At 36.4% G+C, this 16120-nt stretch overlaps 2 protein-coding genes across 3 annotated transcripts in view; both read right to left on the minus strand.

Moving 5' to 3' along the window:
- Positions 1–3973, minus strand: part of LOC135775604 (collagen alpha-1(XX) chain) — a 36313-nt gene extending 32340 nt beyond the window's left edge. For both annotated transcript variants that reach the window (XM_065285974.2, XM_065285973.1), the window contains exons 1-2: positions 3807–3973; positions 631–720 (exon numbers count right to left, since the gene is read on the minus strand). In XM_065285974.2, coding sequence (XP_065142046.1) covers positions 631–709 — 79 coding nt within the window. In that variant the 5' untranslated portion in view covers positions 710–720; positions 3807–3973. The remainder of the gene's footprint in view (positions 1–630; positions 721–3806) is intronic.
- A 1621-nt stretch (positions 3974–5594) lies between these two features.
- On the minus strand, positions 5595–16040 carry slc35h1 (solute carrier family 35 member H1). Its single transcript, XM_065285976.2, has 10 exons — positions 15747–16040; positions 15188–15383; positions 14917–15067; positions 12410–12473; positions 11003–11075; positions 8764–8932; positions 8588–8671; positions 8283–8458; positions 6462–6591; positions 5595–6103 (listed from the first exon to the last, which is right to left on the minus strand). The coding sequence occupies exons 2-10, from the start codon at positions 15296–15298 to the stop codon at positions 5976–5978; spliced, it is 1086 nt and encodes a 361-aa protein (XP_065142048.1). The 5' UTR covers positions 15299–15383; positions 15747–16040; the 3' UTR covers positions 5595–5975.
- Between the last annotated feature and the right edge of the window lie 80 nt (positions 16041–16120).

The raw sequence follows: 16120 nt of genomic DNA on the forward strand, positions 1-16120 counted from the left end.
CACAATTGAGATTGAGTAAAAATGTTAAACTATAATTTGAATATGCCACTAAAATGTTAGTGACTCTGCAGCTGGATTTTCTTTATTGGTGCATGGGGTTACACGCAGCACACTTTTCCAGCATGTGCGTTGGTGCCTTTGGCTGGACTTAGAGGAATGCAGATGACATTTCTCAAACAGAACAACAGCTACGTGTTTTTGTGAGCATTTCAGGAGCATCATAAATCAGAGTAGTACTAATGTCATCCACAAAATACACAATAATAAGAGATCTTGATATATGAATGGCTTTCCAAAAGTAGTCTCCCAGATCAAACTAAGATTGAGAAAATATTTCGATGCCTTAACTCAGAAGGAGACTTGGTATAAGACATGCATTTTGTTTGTGTCTGAATGACTGATACATTTCACTACTGTATATCATGCTGCAATGCATGCTTTGCATTTTAATAGATACAAATTAAATATAAACATGAAAGCCCCAGCATTCTTCATGGGTGCTCACTTTTTATGATGCACACATTTGTATGTAAAACTACAGGGACAAACGTATATGAGCATGTTTATACAATCGAAAAAGCAACATGGTAGCAATTTACAAGTGAAATGTAAAATTCAACAGTATGTGACCTTGGGTATGAACTTCAGAAACCAGCATCATGAGAACCGTCACCAGGATGAAGGAGAGAAGAGAACTGTGGCCCGGCATGATGGTCAGATCTGTGAGAAAAAATGTCACTTTGAGGATGCTGAAAAAGTGAGTGTGACTTTCATTTATTCAAAATAAACATCATATATAGAAGTGATAATAATCATAACAACATGGCTGTGTTTGAGACACAAGCTGTGATTTAGTATCCTTTAATGTCTGGCACAAAGCTTTAAATATACCTTTGCATAGACTGAATACAGGAAAGGCGACAACAATGATCATTACGGGCCCACTAAAGGTAATTACAAGACAAGGGGAGGGGAGGAAAACAGAAAATTTTTCTTAGAATGTCTCTTGAAAGTTGCCAGAGTTCCCAATAACGCTATGCCAAAAGTGTCCGTTTTTTCTAATGTATGAACGCTTCTTGCTGTTGTGTTTGTTAGAGGATGTTACAATCTATAATTTAAAAAGATTATGACAATGTCATGTTTTAATGTGCTAGCATTGTTTAAAATACCTGTTTTGTTCTGTTTTAAATTATTTCAATTTTTGCTTGTTATATAAATGATAGAGAAACATTACATTTAATTAATTTAAAACTGTTATTTAACATTATTTAAGAATGTTCTGTAAAAATATTGCTAAAGAAAACACTATTTAGTGTTTGTTTTAGTTGGACTCTTGACCCTTGACCTTTAGCTTATTATAGTTTTATTCTGGCTGCTTTGTGTGTGTTTAAAACATGTTTTTATGGCAAAAAACCCACAATGCAATACCAAGTTAAAGGTTAGTATCTGATGATAAAGATCATCATAATGTAGTAATTTAAGTTCTTGTTTACTCCATCATTAAAAGTATTTTTTTCCTGTCATTAATGTGATACTACAGTACAAGATCCAGCACTTTCATGGTGTCATTCTGAAGGATTTTGAAACGTTATGCACACAAAAAAATAACCACTTGCGTAATTTAGACACACAAACATCATGAATCGGTGAATAAATCTTATCAATGGTGAAAAGTAAATGAAAAGCTTCTTGCTGCAATGCATGCTGGGTATCAACAAAGTACAAATCTCATCCACGATTCCAAGAATTTTTATGTGCATAGTGTTTCAAAATAAAAGGTCAACAGTTTAACTAAAACAAACACGGATCAACATAATGGCGACTTAAAGCATCTAAACATTCAGAAATAATGTTTTATAAACAAAAATGAATAATAGAATGTAAATGTTGCTCTGTCATTTTCATAACAAGCAAATAAGTTCTTAAAATATACAAAACAGGTGTTTTAAACATTTCGAGGACACAAAAAATGCATGGCTCAACATAAAGGACTGCCCGATGGCCCAAAGCCAATGAAAGATGGCCCGGGGCTTGTATTGTCACTTGCCCGACTAACATATATTTTCTGCCTGTGGTTGTTTGCCTGCATGTATTTTTAGTGTTGCGAATGTTAACTTTTTAGCAATGTCATGAGATTAATTTAAAATTATTATTACTTTTTTTGGTGGGGCCAGTGAAAATTTGGCAGGGCAAGTAAAAACCTGAACCACTGGCACGACCGGGCCAGTATAACAAATTATTTGCGTTGAGCCCTGACATGACATTCACTTAACAAAGAAATGTATTTAAAGTAGCCATGAAATGGAAGGAACGATTGTCTTATTTTCTCTGTGGTGACGTATATCCGAGTGAAATGGCTTCTGAAATGATAAAAGGTAGGGCTGGACTTTTGGAAGTTGGGTCAAATTGCTGTTTGCTAATCGCTGCCATCTATTCCCGGACCTTGCCCACCTGCCATTCCATATGACCGGAAGTAAAGAGTGATTGTTTTGAGGAGGAAAGGGGATTTGCGTTTTTGATTAAAGATTATGAGGGCATATAAATTTTTTTAAAGAATGAAGTTCACAAATAAGTCATTTGTAAAAATATTCCAAAATAAATTACAGTTTTTCATTTAAATTTCATTGCAACTTTAAAACATAAAAAATTGGACACTTTTAAAGGGATAGTTCACCCAAAAATGAAAATTCTGTCATCATTTACTCACTCTCACGTTGTTACAAACCTGTATAAATGTCTTGTTCTGATAAACATGAAGGAAGATATTTTGAGAATTTTTTTTATCCAAACTGTTGGTGGACCCCATTTACTTCCATAGTATTCTTTTTATCTACTATGGGAGTGAATGAGGTCCACGGATGGTTTGGTTACAAACATTTATCAAAATATCTTCAGTTGTGTTCATCAGAACAAAAAAATGTATACAGGTTTGTAACAACATGAGGGTGAGTAAATGATGACAGAATTTTCATTTTTGGGTGAACTATCCCTTTAAAGTTGGCAAAACATTATTGGGAGGCAACTTTGAAGAAATGCTCTTAGTTTTTTCTGTTAGCTGGATTATAGCTCATAACTAAATAAGTGAATTTTTGCTTGTGCGTCTGCAAAATCTGAAAAGAGTTATTGCATTTACTCTATGCATTATGCAGATGCTTTTATCCAGATTGACTAGTGCATTGTATTCCCTGGGTTTTGACCCACAATACACAATGCTCGACCATTTATGCTACAGGAATGTAATCATGTTCTTTATCTAAACTTATAGTGGATTACTGACTCACATTCATTAAGAGTTTTAACTAATAGACACCAACATCAACTGAGCAAACAAAACAATCTGAGAAATGGTCGAACATGTGAAAACAGCCTTTTGAATGAAAATGCTAAGATTATTTGACACCAATTTTTAATTAAACCGCTCCCTCGTTCCTTCAGGCCAGTATATGACTGAATTCATGCATTGGCTTGTTGAATTAAAACATTATATGATACGGTACCTCTAAAGCTCAACATTTAAATCAACGCTGATCTTGACGCCACACAAGTGTTACACACGTGCATTACGAACGCTGAAACGAAGTGTAAATGAACTGCGCATTCATACAGGTGAGACGCACTTAAATAAGTTGACTGAACGGTAACTTGCATAATGATAAAGTCAGTTAGGTATGTAGGCTACACCATTACTATAGCGAATAAAAGTGCAAAATAATAGTTTTTTCAAGTATGCACACGTTTGTTGTTGTGGATTAACCGTGAGAAACAAGCACAGATATATTTTCCTGAGGTAAATACATGTTATATACCTGAAGTTGTGATCTTCTGTCCGCTGGTACCTGGCGCATTCCTCACACAGGTAAGAGATGTTAACACATTGAGTCCCGGTTCACAAACTTCCCATTCGTACTCGTTTCATGTCTCTTCACGGAGATTGGTGTGTAATCTGATACGGCTCTCCTGCCCTCCTTTTGTGATATTGAGGCGGGGTGTCTTTCAACCTTAGAAAGTTCTGGCGTATTTTTAAACATTTTTTGCTTTTATACAGCTTGTTTATTATTTCAGCACACATGGAAAATACTGTTGAATATTACTGAAGTAAACTGAAGTAAAAGTCTTGTTTTTGAACCTACCAATATTAAAGTACACTCTAAAAAAAGGTGGTGTTCATTTTTGTACACATTTTTGGGTTATGCTATTAAACACATTATGTGTCATTTTGTGTTGATTTTAAGTTAAAATAAATAAATGTGACAACACAAGTTAAAAGTAACAGAAAATGTGTTGTTCCAATAACAACACTATGTCTATTTTGGGACAATTTAAAGTGTCCAAAAACAACACCGTTTTGTTGTATGCTGCAAAATACTGTAGGCTATATATTAACAAAGTGTAAGTACATTAAAATTTACTACATTTTACTATAAGTATACAATACTTATTGTATACTTATACAATTTATCATGTGCCATTAAGGTCTTGTTAAAAAATATGAAAAGCAGAATTGTCTGTTAATATCCCCAGCATTTCTCGTCGTTGCTGTAAATACGGCTTATCTCCACTAGAGGGAGGACTGTACCACACAACAGACTGCTACTGTGTCCCAAATTCTTTACATTTAATTTATAGAATGAAGAAGACTGTTATTATTCATTTTAATTCTATTTTTGTTCCTTAATACTACTGTTATACTGCTCTTTTAACTTTGTTCTTTTCTATTTTCATGTTTTCTATTTCTTGATTTGTTATTACTTTATTTTCCTTTTTTCCTGATCTGAAAATGATTCAATCCATGACTTAGAAAAAAATAATTTAATCCATTTAACCACTACTTTATTGTAAAATTATGTCATTTGAGAGTAAACACTGAATTCCACCGTAATTCAACAAGGTCCGCTCAGTTTAAAATTTCTGGCCTTGCCACTGCTTCTTAACTATTCCCTATGGCATTTGAGTTCAGTTTGTAAATGGTAAAGTGAACGAAAGTGATTGATTCTGGACACTGACTTAAAACGTTAAAATAGTTTTTCACATGTTTGTCACGCTTATTTACTGATAACAAAGAAAACAACAATTGCTTGCTATAGGCCCTTTTTATTCAAAAAATAAATAATAATTGTAGAAAGAAAACTATTGGTTGTCACATTTATTAAATTTGTTTTAGATTAAATATTGGATAAAACACTCCATTTTAAAATGATTGGTAACATGGGATCCATAACAGCCTATAACATTTTTATAGGGTTTAGTGTCAGTGTCCATTGACTTCAATAATGTGGCCATCTCATGTTGTAACATAACAGTGAGTTCAACATGCACACTAATATCAGATGGCACTGTGGGTAAAAAAGTTAACCAATGTAGGGAATAAAGTTGTTATCTCAGATTTTGGACAACTACAAAATGGCCAACACCCAATATACTGTAGCGCACTATAGAAGATATCAGTTTCGGGGTTCATCTTATATGCAGAAATGTGTCCCAGCCTGTAAAAAAGCTATTTTTTTGAGGATTTACTGCTTTCGCCATAAACTCATATTGCATAATAAAATATAACCTTGATATATTTAATACACAGCAATACCCAATCCATGATAGAAACATTTAAGTACATTCATTTTATTAAAAACATGTTTCATTAATTTACATTATTTCACATTCTTTAACTGATAAACTAACTACTCCCCGCAGCGGAAAAATTATTCATGTAATTTTCAAGGCCACTTTGGACCCTCGAGACTGAAGTGTTTTTCCCACTCACATTCAAGTCCTCCTATATAAAGAACTATGCATCTCTCTGTTTCTAATAGAGAAAGGCTACAGATACACAGAGGCTGTTAAGTGGATGTAATCATTTCTGGGTCAAGTATCCATGGTCAATATGACCAGCAATAAGGCCCTCAAAAGAGATAATTAAATTGATCTATTCAGGCCACCTTGCTATAAAGATATGACATTTATAAATAGTTATATGTAGTCTAATAAAGAATCTCATGCTCCTCTTCATCATTTGTGTCTTCATAACAATCTCCTTTAGTCTGAAGAAGTGGAAGCTCAAGATCGAAGTTGTCTCCTTCTGGTAGCTTTCTCACCATGGGGTTAGTTCCTTAAAAAAACACAGAGACATGCATACTAAGAACACAGATTTCACCAGACCAGCAACCGGTGATTCAGGATGCCTGTTGTGCAAGCAAGGCAATTTGTAACTACTTTTGAACTGTATTTAAGTCATACTTCTTAAATTCAACATATTCAGACATATTAGTACGTAGTTTAAAAAAATTATGGAGCTCACAATAACTGGACAAACGTCTACAAAGTGAGACGTTTGAGGCTTCTGCGTTTTTAGTTAATTTTTTAACTACGTTTGAACTGTATATTTTAATGAGACATATCTTAATTAATACCCCCTTACACTCACCTATTCAGGCAAACAGTATAAGCAAAACTAGCATAAGTCATACCTTTGTTGTAATATGTTTTGAGGCCAATATGCAACGAAATGCCAGACAGACAGACAGCAAAACCTAGCCAGTTCACTGTGCTCATTTTATCTCCCATGAACGCCACTGCCAGCAGCAGAGTGCAAATTTCCTATAAAAACAGAGAGAGCATATTAGTAGAAAAGAAAAAGTGATTGGGGTATCTAATTGAATTTATTACAATTACAGACTAATGAAAGATTCAAAGATGTGCCCCTTTCTGTAAAAACCCATCTTAAATCATAAGTAATTTTCTAGGATTTACTGTATTCAACATGAAATCATCCTATATAATGTAAAGAACGTTCTGTGAAAAATAACCTTGATATCTTTAATATTGACTGAGTAAGGTCATGCAAAAGAGTGAAATCAAACTTTAATGTTTCTAGTCTCAGTAGATTATAAGACTTAAAGGTGCTGTGTGTAGATTTTTGCAGCATCTAGTGGTGAGATTGCGAATTGCAAACAACGGCTCAGTCCAGAGCTCACCCCTCCATTTCGAAACGCATAGAGAAGCTACGATAGCTGACAGAGTAGGGTTGTGCTGATAGTATTGTGTATTGACGATCGTCAGACGTATCGCCAATAGCAGGCTTTCATGACAATAGTTGGCAATGGTTTTTATTATTATCATCATAGTTTTACATTAACATGCACATTGCATGCTTTCCTTGAATGAGAGGGTTTGTGGGTTTCACTTTGCGCAAGAGCTTGTACGCGCGCAGATTCCTTCTCAAACTTCAGGTTTGTTCGACTTTTAAGCAGCGTGTGTGAGGAAACATCTGTAAATAGTGCGGGGGTAACCGCGTCATCTGTCAGCGCGAACTGATGTCGTCCATTCTAAATGCCGGTAATTAAAAAAAATTTTTACACATAGCGCTTACCGGTAAATTACTGGTGATCTTACAACCTCTTACTTCTAAATTGGCAGCACTGATTTACCGGAAAGGTTCTGTTCACACTTGACCTGTTAACTGCAATTTACCAGTAAAGCCTGTATGTGTGAAAGGGACTATTAATGCGCATGATTCGGATTCTTCCTTGCACATGAGCTTGTAATACTCGCGGCTCTGACATTTCCTTGTACTAGAGAGGTTGTTAGCGTGCAGAGAGTTAAAACCAACGAGTGTTTTGCTCCTGCTCCCTGGCACGCAAGACATTTTAATGCGCTCGGATTAATGGCATAAGTTTTAAGAAGGTTGCGGTCATGACAGTGTTGTCATTGCTTCTTTTTTGTCCACCAATCAAGTGACTTGTCAAAAATGAGTAAAAAATGAACAAATAAATAATAATTTAAAAAAAATGATCTAACAGTCTGAGGATAGGATCTCAAAATGGAGTATATCGCCCAACACTATGACACAGGACAAACATTGGCTTTGACAACAGAGTGACGAAAAGTGCTCTGTAGAAGGGGCCTATTAGGGGGCGTGCACACCGAAGCTTTTACGCCTGCAGCCAGGGCATGTTTTCAATTGCTTCTAATGGAAGCTCTGTGTTTTTCAAATAAGCCAGCACCTAGCTGTGGTGAAAACCGGCGCTCATTCTAAGGTAATAAAAACATAATAGTTCACTATGTAAGGTCTTTTTACACCTATGAACACATATTATGTGTAGAAAAGATCCTTCTTAAAAGTAACACAGTGCACCTTTAAGACTGGAATTGGCTGTGCTGCTGAGAAATGCTTAAAAATATGAAGCTATGGAGATAAAATGGAAAGTAAAAAAATACATATTTATAAAAAACCTAAAATTATTACACCAACCAAACGCAACTAAAGAATTACCAAAGTATAGTCTTACCTTAAAAATGCCTGCAATAGAGAGTGTAAGGCTGGAAGTGCGGGACACAAGCAGGAATTCGGAGAAGCCCAACCCAAAGGCCAACACGCCACCCACAGCCAACGTCATCAGACTATAAAGCAGGTGTGAGAGATCACTGACCCGAAAGAGCTTCTCTGTTGTGCTCACGCTGAGCCCTGTTCATGCAGAACCCAGCACAACACAGGGGGTTACAAAAAAACCTGCGGTCTGTTTGTACTAAAACATGTATTAAAAATCATGTTAAACGTAATAGAAATAGATGCAGGTATTTAAAACTGACTTACCCTCATTAGCCAAAAACAAAGGAAAGAGGCCAATAAACATGAGCGGCTGCAGGTGGTACATGGTGTCAATGGGGTTCTGAAGGCCTGTGTGCCAGGGAGAGGGACGTAAGTAACACAAACACAGAATCAATAACATGTTAAAAGTAATTTCCCCCTGGTTTTTGACACAAACATACCAAGCTCTGCTTTCTGCATTAGGACCTGGGTCAAAGTCCAGCGGATCCCACCGATGAAAGAGGCCAGCAGGACCATGAGGAAGCCCTCCAGATTAAACTGCGTGGACTTGAGTGTAGACATAAACAGACCGCTGGCTATCAGCAATACGACCAGGATCAGGAATGGATTCTGTGAGGTTAAAAAAACCCAGAGTGAAATATTTAAGAATGGCATATTTTACCAATGATTGGCCATTAGTACTAGATCAGAACTCTTCAAATCATCTAAGGGTAAGCTTGCAAAGTATCAAATGTTACATTCATATTTTCCTCTTCTTCAAAGATTTAATCAAAAACACTTAGTGGATAAAATCATACGTTGTTCTGATTGCAGTATGTGGAAGGGACATACAAAGAGCAGTCTTTATATTTTAGTCTCACTGTAGGACCACTTAAGAAAGCTTTTACAGTGCCTTTAGCAAACTACTTCAGCCCTGGTCCTGAACATGTTCTAGAAACATGCCACATAATAAAGATAAATACAGTAGAATTGAAAAAAAATATATACATTATCTATTTAATGGCAAACTACAACATCCTGTAAAAATGATAAAGGCACTTGCTATGATGACTGAAAATCTTTGCACCTTCAGACTTTTCTATTTATGGTTTAAAGCAATAAATCACAGACATCATCTGGCTTTTAATCAACAGATCTAATCTAATGTCATTGATTTCTAAAGTATTTACCCACTTAAATTTGACATTTAAAATCCATCCAAAGTAGCGGCAGTTCACCTGACGCTCAAGTGGGCTCACCCTTAATTATACAGAATTTTAAGGCTCAATATAATTTAAACTGATGAGTTAGAAAAAAGTCACCCCCCCTTACAGTCTTCATGAAGGGCTAACTAGCTATATAGACCAAAAACACTAATAACAGACTGTAAACATGTTTATTTCTGCTGTAAAGTTGGGCATTTTAACATGGGGGGGTCTATTGGATTGACTTCCTTTTGGAGCCAGTGTACAGCAGCCAGTCGATAAATTGCTGTTTAAGTAACTGCCGTGTTGGCTTCACGAAACAAAACTTGGGCAGGTTGCACCCAATATTATCCAGCTGCAACCCAGCAGCAACACGATTCAGGGCACACGATTCAGGGCACACGATCCAGGGCGTTAGTTTCAGGGTGGAAGTGGGGGTGGCACCGAAGAACGCGCTTTAGGACAAACGTGGTTTGTCTATCATTATATATGTATACATGTATTTAATACTCTGTTCACTGTTCAAAATATTGAATTAATAATAATAATAATAATAATAATAATAAAAAAAAAGGATAAACGCGGAAGTGAGGGGCAGTTGCAAAAACATAACAGCATGGCGTTCTGTTTTTTTAAGGTGCAGAAATATTTACTTAGAAAATACACTTTATTTTTTTAGAATTTAAGTACACATTAAATTAAATATATTTTTCCGAAATATATATTTTATTTAATGTGTAGTTAAATTCTAAAAAAATAAAGTGTATGACACTTAAAAATTATGCTCTGTGTCAATGTTTAGTTTGTAACAAATACTTAAAGTAGATACTGATGATGAACATGAAGTAAATGTAATTTCTTTATATCAAATGAAAATGTATGTAGTGACATTATTTAATTATCTACATTAAAATTTATGTTAATAAGAAATATTTATATTTGGCTATATATTTTAATGAATTTTTACGACCTGGTTTACGCCCAGCTCGTGGAACCAAAGGTTGCCCCTTGGTGTAAAGTAATTTCAGATGTTTCTAAACACATTATAAATAAGAAATGTTTTGCTTAAAACATGTAACAAAGACTGTGAACTATGTAGTACTAAATTGTGTAGTTACACCGTTAAACAGTTTTTCCACATTTCTGTGTTTAGGATTATTTAGGCGGGCTAAAATAGAAGTTGAAAGTTGAGAAAGACTGAAGCATTCCCGTGAGTGGAAAGCGCCGACAGTGGACACGCCCCCAGCGTTTGAGACAGAGAATGCTTCTTATTTTGCCCAGGTTTTTGATCATTTATTTAATTTACTTTGTCATATAATTTATATTTGGCTTGGTGGTTGCTAACACATTTTTCTGTCGTGTGACAAACTCAGAACACATACTACTATCTCTTTACATGGACTTTAAACATGCTGATAATCATTTTCGCCCTTTTAGTATAATACTTTAATCCTTAACCTAAGGCTCAAATGTACACTCTTCGTCTTAAACTTACCGGCTCTTCCAGTTTGAAGACCAGGGAGAAAAAGAGAATAAATAGTACAGCTGAAGACTTGGTCATGGTGTACCTAAAAGAAAAAAAATGGCTGTTAAAGGGCAACTTTTATGCAAAATCCACTTTTACAAGGTGTAGGGACATAAATGTGTGTTAGCAGTGTGTGAACACATCCACCCTACAATATAAAAAAATCCACCCACTCCTTTAATCCCGAATAAACAAAATCGCCGTTTTGACTTTTTTGTTAATGTGATGTCATACTGATAAAGCCCCACCCACAGCCAATGACTGACAGTCCTGCATTACCATAGTTTCGGCCCTCAACGAGTTGTACCACCATATGTCAATAGTGAGATACTATTGTTTCAGACTGTATTCACAGGAATCAGGTCAATTTGAACTGAAAACACAGTTTCTTTTGGTCAGGGAGTGAGGAGCTGTCGCTCATTTGTATTTAAAGGTACGTAAACAGCACGTTTTTGTTAGCACCGAAATAGGGCCATTTTGTACGTGCTATAACAAATAATTTATGGGGTATTTCACAGACCCATTCTGGGAACAGAATTCTAAGACTTACATTACAGTACATCTAGTAAAAAGGGGCATAACAGGTGCCCTTTAACATTTTTAACTTCTATTGGAATACACAGAGCAAGGATGTTACAAAAAGTGAATGTACTAAATGAGACCCTGTCTGGGAAATCCAGAAATAGTCTCATTATCTATACATTTTGGAGCTTCAAATATTTGATGTCATCATTAACTTCAATGTTTGACATGGCCTTACTTAGTCAATTTTAAAGGGGACATTTCACAAGACTTTTTTAATATGTAAAATAAATCTACATATGTGAAGTTTTAGCTAATAATATCATATAGATAATTTATTATAGCATGTTAAAATTGACACTTTGTAGGTGTGAGCATAAATGCAGTTTTGGGTGTTTCCTTTAAAATGCAAATGAGTTGATCTTTGCACTAAATGGCAGTGCCGTGGTTGGATAGTGCAGATTAAGGGGCGGTATTGTCCCCTTCTGACATCACAAGAGGAGCCAAATTTCAATGACCTATTTTTTCAATTGCTTGCAGAAAATGGTTTACTAAAACTACGTTACTGGGTTGATCTTTTGCACATTTTCTAGGTTGATAGAAGCACTGGGGACACAATTATAGCATTTACACACAGGAATACATCATATGATTTACAAAAAAGCATAATTTTTTTTGTTGGTTTTAACTTAAATTTTTTGAAAATTTGTATTGTTTTTTTTAATTTACAATATCAACTGTTTCAAATGTACAAGTTTTAACCTTATTTTAATTATACTGTACTTTGAAGAAATATCAATACAGTGCTGACTTTGAGGCATTGTCAGAAAAATGAAAATCACGGAAAATGCTTACAAACTGATAGTGATAAAAAGGAAGCTCCAGTTGGATAATCCAATATCCAGCGTTGTGGCCAATGCTGAAAAAGAAAAGATAATATAAGCTAAACTAAACTTATTCTTTATTTTTTTACCAATTATCAGACTATATTGATATACTCATGGTTAACCATTTTATACTTGCAGATAATGTATACTACAATGAATAAAGAGCTCCCTTCTATTTAACATGTTTGTTGATATATGACCATTTTATATAAGTGTGTAATTTTAATGTTATAAGGATGGCTTATTTCTCTTTCTCTATTTAAGGTCCTGTGTTTTCCAAGCTTTGATTGTGTTTATAAATGTGCAATAAAACGTGTTCATGTTTCGCGTTTAAAAAATGCAGGATTTTTCACAAAATTTACTTCTCTATAGCGCTGTTTTCACTGTCCTAAAAATGGGCTGATGTCTATCTTTTTCTATGTAGTCCCTCCCTTAGAAATATGTAACGAGTTCTGATTGTGTAGCTGGTCACAGATCTTTTCACACTGCATGATTATCTGGGGTAGCATTCAGTCGCTGCTATGTGTTGACAATGCACAATGGATCGGCGACAGGGGTTTCACACTGCATGACTTTACCAAAGGAAGAATCACCAACCATTTTGTCCAGGTCCACAATCTACGTCTCACAACCAAACGCATTCTAGAAACTTCCAGGAAGGTGTGCTGTGGGAAGTTGGAGCTAAACTTTGCATGACACCGGCCCTCCAGAAACAAGTTTGGGGACCCCTGCTTGTAGCTCATCAATAATATTATTTTTCTAGTCAGGACACATTTCACAAAGCATGATTTTGAATCGCAGACAGGTCCAGATATGTCACGGCTGTCGGCGACTTGTCTGTGATTCTTTCATCTTTGATGGTTCACATCCTTTGATTGTCACTCACGTGAACGAGCACCGATTTGCCCGTGATTTCTGGCATTTGTCAGCAATTTATCGAAACTTGCCAGTGAGTCAAAATCAGGGCTAAAATCCTGCAGTCTAAACTCAGCATTAGTGTATTGTGAAACGACAGCAGTTTAGCTGGCGACTAGCGTATTCCTGTGGGCGGAGGTTAGTCAAAAACTCAGAATAGAGGGTATGCACGAGACGTCACCTTCGGCGAAAGTGACTGCGGTTACGCCCACTGAGTGGCAAAAAGTCTGAGCGACAGCATTAGCATAGCATCAAAAACGCATCTACAATGGGAAAAGTAGTTGTGTGATCGACTGTGCGAACAGATTCAACAAAAAATTGGAGCGGTCTTTTTTCATACTGCAAAAAACACTCAAATGAGAAGTAAATCAGTAGCAGCAGCCGTATGTCAGGTATGTAACATTTTGGGATAAAAAATCCTATAAAAATACACCAATGAATACTCTTATTTTGTGTAATTGCAAAGTTTTGTCAGTGAGCCTTCATTAAAAAACTTCCTTATGATGAGCCTTGTGTTCTACAAAGGTGGACTGGTTTAATAGTGTTAGGTAAGACAAACATATATGTCAGGAAAAGCAATGTCTGGCCATAAGCCAATGTCCACAGACTACTGGTTGTTTGGCAAGTTGTTAGGGTCACTGTTAATTTAATTTAAGCTGATAATAGTCAGTTTTACTGCCGTTTTTGCAGCAGCCACTTTGAAAACCAGCTATTTTGTTGAATGTTTTGCCACTCAAGAGGGCGAGCTCCGGCGTGGTCACATGGAAAAGTGAAATCGTTGCATACCCTCTATTTTGACGTCATATATCTGGGAAGTAGAGGGCTTGGAATTCCAATCAAGAAAAAAATTGCTCGGCATTGAACTTTGATAATTTTGCAGGCTTTTTCATGCTCCAATAGCAACAAAAACTAAATTTTGAACAATTGGATCACGGAAATAAAGGCCGCTTTACAGAACTTGGCCTTTACAAAGCCAAGACTATAACCTCACAAGACAGCTGTAGGTAGCCTGGTTAGCCAGACCTACATCAAGATGTAAGGTCTGGCAACTCTTCACACAAACGGCTCAATGCAAGGGGCGGGATATAAGGTTGTCCCTCAAAATGCCTCTGCACGCAATAGGATAGCGCTATGACGGATCAGAGCAACGAAGAAGGTGACGTAGTTACCGTAACCAGTCGGCAAAACTCCAAACACATCTTTCTTGCTTAAAAAGGACTTCAGTAGGGTTTATTTGCTCTTCTCTCAAAGAAAAACATAAGTCTAAGTCCTCCAGAGTCGCGACCAAAGCCGCTTCAAAAGATAGCTGTTCGCCAGCAGCAGCAGCCATTCTCTGTTTTCAAGTAGGAACCGTTGCAGCTCTGTCGTCATCATGTTAAGCCCGCCCCACAGACGCTACACACGATGTGATTGGCCTGACCAAATTTTGGTTTTGGACCGGATAAGTGTATTGTGAGTGCCTAGACTAAACCCTGGCAGCAAATATATTTTGCGGCCGCTAGGGTGCGTCTAGATTTCTAGGCTAAGCTGTAGGCTGAATTGGAACAAAAATTGGCCCACCTGTTGGGGCAACTTTAGAAAGGTACACTTTCCAGGAAAGGGTGACTCGAGGCTTTCCGCTCCAGCACTGCATGGCAAAGCGTGTGAGTGTAGAGAAACAGAAAATAATGGTGAGATGAACCAGAGTCATGAACAAAGGAAAGTGGAAGTCCTAAAGTAAATAAAAAAGACAAGACATGCAATCAGACCCACCATTTAAACCAGCCACAAGGATGCTCTCAAAAACCTTATAGGTAAATATATAAAAAGCAGAATACAAATTTCAAGTTACCTTCATGAGCCACTTGTTGTAGAAAGTTATGCCAATGGAAAACACATAGTAGAAAAGCACGAGACCAACAGTGCACAACGCCCTGCAGATGAACTGCATCGGCCATGACATCCTGGACAGTCCGGATCCGACAAACTGTGGCTTTCTTCTTCAGGCAGTTATGAATATATTTAGTGAGGGTCGTCAATGGGAGCCACTGTATGGTAACATATGTTAAGTCAAACTTTGAGTAGTTAACGTACAGGGCCAAAGTTTGATCTGCGAGAACCGCATTGATCAGAGAATCGTCATGTTAACAAAGATTACAACACAGAAAGCGGTTTCAACTGATACAAATTGCATAGCACATTGTTTTGTAAAAAGTATCGGTTAAACATGAAACGTGTTACGCAGTAGTTAAAATCTGTATATCAAATCTAAGTCACACTGTGCTAGACCCTGCAGGTCGCGATCACTAAAAAGCTACTTGACTGATGCTGTGACAGTTCTCGCGTGCTGACTGTGGCATTTAAAGCCAACTGTTTTTTAGCTTAAGTTCAAAGATCACACATTTTCTTACCTCACTGTTCACATAGTCCTTGTAAACGAAACGCACACAACATTAAACACTATGTAACCATCGTTGCATAATCTCTACTGCATCTAAAGGAGGCGATTATTCCATATACTTGTGGCATTCAAATAAGTTAGCTGTTTTGATTTGGTTTTAAGCCAACAAGCACCGCTGTTTAGTGACAAGAACTACTACTACTGTGACGTGGACGTGGCTCTGTTGACGCATGCAGTGCATCCCGGGAAAATTAGAATTGCAATTCGAACAAATAAAATGTAATTTTTGATTTTCTACTTTCATGCAAATATTCTTATAATCTTCGCCAGCTATTATGAACTAGAATATGGATCTTTAAATCATTTAATTTTTCGCAGTAAATA

The sequence above is a fragment of the Paramisgurnus dabryanus genome, chromosome 21 (genome assembly GCF_030506205.2).
Source record: "Paramisgurnus dabryanus chromosome 21, PD_genome_1.1, whole genome shotgun sequence".
NCBI lineage: Eukaryota > Metazoa > Chordata > Actinopteri > Cypriniformes > Cobitidae > Paramisgurnus > Paramisgurnus dabryanus.

Coding starts and splice junctions, on each gene's coding strand:
- slc35h1 (XM_065285976.2), bottom strand. CDS start 15,298: ATGTCATGGCCGATGCAGTTCATCTGCAGGGCGTTGTGCACTGTTGGT. Junction 12,474..14,916: donor TTCTAAAGTTGCCCCAACAG/GTGGGCCAATTT, acceptor TTTCTTTTTCAG/CATTGGCCACAACGCTGGAT. Junction 11,076..12,409: donor CTTTTTATCACTATCAGTTT/GTAAGCATTTTC, acceptor TTTTTCTTTTAG/GTACACCATGACCAAGTCTT.